Here is a 7,685-nt window from a genome sequence, read left to right as displayed (position 1 = left end):
GTATAATCACAATATTTTATACTCACCTTTATTGACTAAAAATAATTATGCTACATGTTGTCCTGCATCAGAAGAATTATTTCTTCTTGCCAGTGTTTTGGGATTTGAAGATAATGGTTCACTCAAAGAACCTATTATTTTCTCTACTGAGGAACCCAATGTAGAACTTGCACTGATATTTTTATTACTGCCTTTATATGAATCTATAGGTATCTAAATGTTAAGGCATGTATGATCTTTGATTTCTTTTTTCAAATTAAAGTTGTATAAAAGTTTCAATATCTTGCCTTAAATTAGTTGTCTATTTCTAGAATTCAAATATTGTGGCATTTAAAAAAGAAAACATTCACTTTTGAAACTTAGACTTCAGATCAAAAAGGACTGAACCCCCACTATTATAATCCATAAATTTATTTCCATGTTGTTTGTCTAGCAGTGCATTTATGAATGAATATGGTAATTAGTCTCATCTGTAAGAACCAAATACTTATATTAAGGTAGTGAATAAAGATGTATAATATTTTTATTAATACCCTGAATATATTCAGTGGATTGAATGTGACTTCATAACTGTACTACGATTGTATTAAAATATTTCTGGAATAAAAGAACTCTGCTATCATTTCTTTCCTTGTTGACAGTATATACTAACATTTTTGGTTCCAGACTTTGCTATGAGCTCAATCTTGATGTTCTTTCCATCTCACCCAGGAGTTTATTAGGTTTAATAATCCTCAATTTCAGAACTAACCTGTCAATTGCCCCTAAAAATGTTCAAATAGAGATTCTGACTTGTGTTACTCATTTTTTTTTTTTTTGAGACAGAGTCTCACTCTGTGTCTCCCATGCCTGGAGTGCAGTGGCAACATCTCAGCTCACTGCACGCTCCATCTTTTGAGTCAAAGCAATTCTCCTGCCTCAGCCTCCTGAGTAGCTGGAACTACAGACATGCGCAACGAAGCCCGGATGATTTTTGTATTTTTAGTAGAGATAGGGTTTTGCCATATTTTCCAGGCTGGTCTCGAATTCCTGACCTCAAGTGATCCGCCCACCTCGGCCTCCCAAAGTGCTGGGCTTACAGGCGGGAGCCATCACACCCTGCCTGAGTGTTACTCTTTGAAGGTCTGGATTGCGACCACTTTTATACAGTCCCATCACTGTTTCTCAGAAGGGAAATGCTTCTGTGAGTATAGTCCCTGGCCTTTGGTACTTTACTTAAGATATTAAGTAGTCCTGCAGCAGCAGTACCTTCATCCTGTAATGATAAGTGTGAAGCTATGGTTCTCTGACCCTAAGATGACATGTGAAAGGGCCCAGAGACCAATGAAGAGCAATAACTCAATTACAGCTAGCTTTGGGGGTGACAGTTTCTGTCAGAAAAAAAGGATCTTTATTTCATCCTTACTCTTTTGAAAAACTTCATTATGCAAATCTTTAATCATTTACAAAATTAGATAACAGCCTAATGAACTCCATGAGTGAATCCATCACACAGCTTCAACAGTTACTACCTTCGGGCTAACCTTGTTCCATCTGTATTAACTAAGATGTTCCTAGGTATGGGTATCTTTGAATTTATCCTATTTAAGATTCTTAAAACTGTGGATCAGGGCTGGGCGCAGTGGCTCACCCCTATAATTGCAGCACTTTGGGAGGCCAAGGCGGGCGGATCACGAGGCCAGGAGTTCCAGACCAACCTGGCCAATATGGTGAAACCCCCATCTCTACTAAAAAATTAAAAAATAACAGGCACCTGCCTGTAATCCCAGCTACTCAGAAAGCTGAGGCTGGAGAATTGTTTGAACCTGGGAAGCAGAGGTGGCAGTGAGCCGAGATCATGCCACTGCATTCCAGCCTGGGCGAAAGAATGAGACTCTGTCTCCAACAACAACAACAAAAAGCCAGGCGCAGTGATTCACGCCTGTAATCCCAGCACTTTGGGAGGCTGAGGGCAGGCAGATCGCGAAGTCAGGAGTTCAAGACCAGACTGGCCAACATACTGAACCCCATCTCTACTAAAAATACGAAAATCAGCTGGGTGTGGTGGCATGCACCTGTAGTCCCAGCTACTTGGGGGGCTGAGGCAGGAGAATCGCTTGAACCCGGGAGGCAGAGGTTGCAGTAAGCTGAGACTGCACCATTGCACTCCAGCCTGAGCAACAAAGCGAGACTGTCTCAAAAAAAAAAAAAAAAAAAAAGTTATGCTAAATCAGTGCAGAAATAATCTATCATGGGCCATACTGAGCTCCTCTGATAAAAAAAACTGAAGCATGGCCATGTGCAGTGGCTCAAGCCTGTAATCCCAGCATTTTGGGAGGCCGAGGTGGGCAGATCACGAGGTCAGGAGATCAAGACCATTCTGGCTAACACGATGAAACACCATCTCTCCTAAAAAATACAAAAAATTAGCCGGGGGTGGTGGGCGCCTGTAATGCCAGCTACTCAGGAGGCTGAGGCAGGAGAATGACGTGACCCAGGAGGTGGAGCTTGCAGTGAGCTGAGATCTCGCCACTGCACTCCAGCCTGGGCAACAGAGTGAGACTCCGTCTCAAAAACAATAAATAACTGAAGCAAACACCATCAAGACTGTCAATCAAAATCTTAGTTTTGTATCGGATACCCTGAGTCTTCAGTTTTAATGTAGCTCAATGACCAGTAGATTTCCTGTGTCGAGTTGTTCATGTTTTCTTCAGACTAGCTTTCAAAAGTAAGGAGGAAGTGAAGTGGGTATTAGAGTTTGTTTCCATGTACAGTTTCGTTTTTCCACTGCTACCAAAATAAGTGGAATTAAGATTATCCTTTCAGCACCTTACTTAGGCCTTACGTTATTATTTGTGGATTTTACTGGTATATATAATAGTTATGGTTGATTGAGTAGTGAGTTTTTTTTTTTTTTAGGGATCAGATCTGGATAAAATATTTGAGTGATTAAACTTGAGAAGAAATAGTAGAAAATAAGTATTAGGTAGGTGCAAAAGCAATTGCGTTTTTTGCCATTACTTTTAATGTCAAAAACCACAGTTACTTTTGCACCAAGCTAATAATAAATACAGGAAATCAACATATACCTTTTCAACCAATGCTCATCAAAGGATAATGGGTAACTAAATGATGTCATCTCCAATACTTTGAAGAGAAATCACAAAAAATTACTTATTTTATTTTATTTTGAGATGGAGTCTTGCTCTGTCACCCAGGCTGGAGTGTAAGCAATCTCGGCTCACTGCAACTTCCACTTCCCAGGTTCAAGTGATTCTTCTGCCTCAGCCTCCCGAGTAGCTGGGATTATTGGCATCTGATTGTAGACATCAGCACGCTAATTTTTGTATTTTTAGTAGAGACAGGGTTTCATCATGTTGGCCAAACTGGTTTCACACTCCTGACCTTAAGTGATCCACCTGCCTTGGCCTCCCAAAGGCCATGAGCTACCATGCCTGGCCACAAAATATTACTTTATAATGGATTAAGACTACTTTGTCTTTAAGTATATATTAAAAAAGTGTATTTCTAAAGAAATATTGTACTTATTCAAATCCCACTTGTTTTTGTTTTTCTTTTGTAGCTTTCCTAATAAGATGGTTCTAGGAAGAACACACATAAAAGATGTAGCAGCCAAAAGGAAAATTGAGTTAAACAGTTACTTACAGAGTTTGATGAATGCTTCAACGGATGTAGCAGAGGTAACCTTACTAAATGAGAAGTAATAACATCTTATACCTTTTGTGTTACATAATATTTAAACTAATGAATTGTTTTCTCTTTATTCTTAGTGTGATCTTGTTTGTACTTTCTTCCACCCTTTACTTCGTGATGAGAAAGCTGAAGGAATAGCTAGGTCTGCAGGTGAGATTATTTTTTTTCTCTTTATTGGTAACTCATGATCTGCAAGTCTGTAACTGCTCAATGAATGTGGTAGAATGACAGCAGGCTTACTAGCTGTAGTCTGAGAATGGGAGGAGAGTATTCTTTCTAAGCCAGTCTATTTCTGAATAAATATAACTTTCCTAATAGATGTGATTACTAAAGAAGTATAAATCAGTGACCTACCAGGTTGTTTACTCCTTTTTCCCCTCCCTTCTGTCTGCCCCACATGTGACAGTCTTGAAAATACAGCAAAATCCTTTTACTGCAGCTTGAACCACTACAACAAATAAATAAAGATGAAAATATTTGTATTTTCAGATGCAGGTTCCTTCAGTCCTACTGCAGGCCAAATAGGAGGAGCTGTGAAATTATCCATCTCTTACCGAAATGGTACTCTTTTCATCATGGTGATGCACATCAAAGATCTTGTGAGTGATTACAAAGAATGATGGTTATAGAGGAAACCCTTACCTTGGTAGGAAGCATTACTATTAAGGGACTGCTTTTCTTTTTAGGTTACTGAAGATGGAGCTGACCCAAATCCTTATGTCAAAACATACCTACTTCCAGACAACCACAAAACATCCAAACGTAAAACCAAAATTTCACGAAAAACGAGGAATCCGACATTCAATGAAATGGTAAGTTAAATTTCTAGAAGTTACCTTGGTTTATTGAGTTTTTTTTTATTTTCATTTTTAAGTTCTGAGGTACATGAGCAGGATATGCAGGTTTGTTACATAGTTAAATGTACCATCGTGGTTTGCACACCTGTCAACCTATCACCTAGGTACTAAGCCCAGCATGCATTAGCTATTTTTCCTAATGCTTTCCTTCCCCCCATCCCATCCTCCAGCAGGCCCCAGTGTGTGTTGTTCCCCTCTCTGTGTCCATTGTTTTGAGATTTTAAATTTTAAAACATTTTAAGTCCAGGCGCAGTGGCTCCTGCCGGTAATTCTAGCAGTTTGGGAGGCCGAGGTGGGTGCATCACTTGAGCTCAGGAGTTTGAGACCAGCCTGGGCAACATGATGAAATTCCGTCTCTACAAAATTATAGTCACTCTTTGGCTAATACTTTCACATGTTTTCACTTGAAATGTTCCAAGAAACCAAACAAACTTTAATTTGTGATTTACTGTTTCTTTTTTCCTTTGTTGTAGCTTGTATACAGTGGATATAGCAAAGAAACCCTAAGACAGCGAGAACTTCAACTAAGTGTACTCAGTGCAGAATCTCTGCGGGAAAATTTTTTCTTGGGTGGAGTAACCCTGCCTTTGAAAGATTTCAACTTGAGCAAAGAGACAGTTAAATGGTATCAGCTGACTGCAGCAACATACTTGTAAACTAGTGACTGTCTGAGCTTTGGAAGCAAGAACAGTTATAAACGTGCATGCATACATGCGCACACACACAGACACACACACACTTGTTAATTTTGTATAGTACTTTTATACTTGGACAGAATTTATAAAGTTAAATTTACTTGCTGCATTTCAACACATCTGTTGGACCAACAGTCACATAACTAACCTTTTTGAATTTTTGGAAGCCATTGCTGTTTTAAAGTCATTATACAGAATGCTACAAACCCTAAACTTAATATATACTAATCCCTGAAAAAGACTTTGAGACAGTACTATGTCATTTCAGCCACCTGTTTTGCATTGTTTTCTATAAGGAGACAGAGCATATGTGTTTTCCTGTTATGCACCTTTTATAGCCTTTACCACTGTGTAATGTTCACAAACACCAAAGTAAAGGAAAAATGCAGGATGTTACCATAAAATCCAGCTGCTATTCATGGAGCTGAAAAACAAAGCACAAATAATAGATAGCTATGTTAAGAACTACTAAGTAGTTTATAGAAGTAGGGAAAAACATAATACTGCTTTTTATTCATGTCTTTAAAGCCTTTTTCAGAATAAGTGCCAATCACTGATGTTGTAAATAATGGTGCCTTAACTTTATATGCTTCCCTGGCACTTCATTTCTGATTTTTTTCCTGGTTTGATAAATAATTAGTACATAGGTTTCACTCACTTTCCGCTTACTAAAGACAAGAAATTATGTACATGTACTAATGTTTTTCCCACAAAATATCCTTTACTTCTGATGTATGAATTAGTTATTTAAATGGTTAAGCCATTTACGTTTTTGTAGCCGAATACCTGAATAAGACTCACCAATGTGATTGTACAATAAATTCCATCATTCCATTAAAATCCTACATTTATTCCCAGGAGTGGTAATTTCACCTCCCTACATCTATACTCCACTCCCTCAGTAAATAAGTGAAAATTGTTAACCCATGTGCCCATTCCTGAGTAGGGCAGACTCTTCACAAGAGGCCCATGACAAGAATTCTAGGGTCCAGATTTAACTTTAATATAGACCTTTGTCTATGTAGACCAGTTTGTCTTGTAAACTGTCTTACTTACATGTATAAACATTTTACATTCACGTGAAAAGTTATTTTCCTTTATATAATAGGATTCAGAATCATAAGGGACAGGATTGAAATTATTCTACAGTAACCAGTAAGAATAAGATTTGGCTGGGCACGGTGGCTCATGCCTGTAATCCCAACATTTTGGGAGGCCAAGGTGGGCGGATCACCTGAGGTCAGGAGTTTGAGACCAGCCTGGCCAACGTGGCGAAACCCCGGCTCCACACAAAAATTAGCCAGGCGTGGGTGGTGGCGGGCAACTGTAATCCCAGCTACTCGGAGGGCTGAGGCAGGAGAATAGCCTGAACTCAGGAGGCGGAGGTTGTGGTGAGCCGAGATCACACCACTGAGCCGAGATCACACCACTGCACTTCAGCCTGGGTGACAAGAGCAAAATTCCGTCTTGAAAAAAAAGAAAAAAGAGTAAGATTTATTTTTATTAGTTACTAATTTCAGACACAATTTTGTTAATTTGGATATATACGTATATATAATAATAACTCTCATGGTTAGAGTAGAAATTCAGATACTTTAAAAATGGTAATAGAAATTGTACCAGTCAGGTTGCTGTGAGAAAACTGACAAAATATGCAATAAAGAATACCAAGAGAAAAAGGACAATCGCCAATTCAGTTGCCCAGAACAGAATTTTTATGAACTGCACAAATGTTTAATGTAAATGGTGATAACTACAGGGAAGAAATAGAAAAGTTGATAATATATCAGTGGGACAGGGTGGGGGAAAAACTTGAAATTTTTGGTGCCTAACACTAATGGTCCATATGTAGTTAAACCCATGAGTATGGTATATGAATGTCTTTTTTTAATGTTAAATGTGTTGTCTATTTAATAAGTTAATTAATATGCAGATCAAAGCACCACCATTTGCTTTTTCCACAGATCATTAACATTTCCTCAAAGTGTGTAAGTACCTTTGCAAATGCAAATGTGCTAGTAATTTTCACTTAAGCTTTTGAGACCTAATTCCATTCCACCAGTTATCACTTAGCCACTGTAATTTAAAGACAAACAAAAGCTGTCTTAGTAGAGGTCATCGTTAATTAGACTCAACATGTACTGCCTTTTTGCAGTCTATTGTGACAGTGTCTTTTAGCACAAATAATAGAGCTAAAAAATGACCTGTCACTTCTATTATAAGAAATCTGGATTCATATCTAAAAGTATATATTATAATACTGTACAGTTAAGAGTTCAGAATAAGTGGTAATGTTTTCTCTTAATTTAACTCATTTTGTGCCTTCTTTACTCATTCAAACACACATACATTTTACATACAGTTTATTTCTTTATGAAATGCTAATCTTCAGCCCATACCAAAAAATAAAAAAAGAGGGGAGCCTCTTTGCACTACTACT

General features: G+C 38.1%; 1 protein-coding gene across 1 annotated transcript in view; it reads left to right on the top strand.

The window, feature by feature from the left end:
* The window catches only part of PIK3C2A (phosphatidylinositol-4-phosphate 3-kinase, catalytic subunit type 2 alpha), a 146,691-nt gene extending 139,007 nt beyond the window's left edge, over window positions 1-7,684 (top strand). Inside the window, exons 27-31 of the mRNA XM_011937522.1 lie at window positions 3,563-3,680; window positions 3,771-3,843; window positions 4,183-4,292; window positions 4,380-4,505; window positions 5,024-7,684. Coding sequence (XP_011792912.1) covers window positions 3,563-3,680; window positions 3,771-3,843; window positions 4,183-4,292; window positions 4,380-4,505; window positions 5,024-5,206 — 610 coding nt within the window. The 3' untranslated portion in view covers window positions 5,207-7,684. The remainder of the gene's footprint in view (window positions 1-3,562; window positions 3,681-3,770; window positions 3,844-4,182; window positions 4,293-4,379; window positions 4,506-5,023) is intronic.
* The last annotated feature ends 1 nt before the right edge of the window (window position 7,685 follows it).

This window comes from Colobus angolensis, unplaced genomic scaffold, assembly GCF_000951035.1.
Source record: "Colobus angolensis palliatus isolate OR3802 unplaced genomic scaffold, Cang.pa_1.0 Scaffold164, whole genome shotgun sequence".
NCBI classification, from domain to species: Eukaryota; Metazoa; Chordata; class Mammalia; order Primates; family Cercopithecidae; genus Colobus; species Colobus angolensis.
Note: the sequence above shows the minus strand (reverse complement) of the source record. Positions and strands in the feature narration are given on the sequence as shown.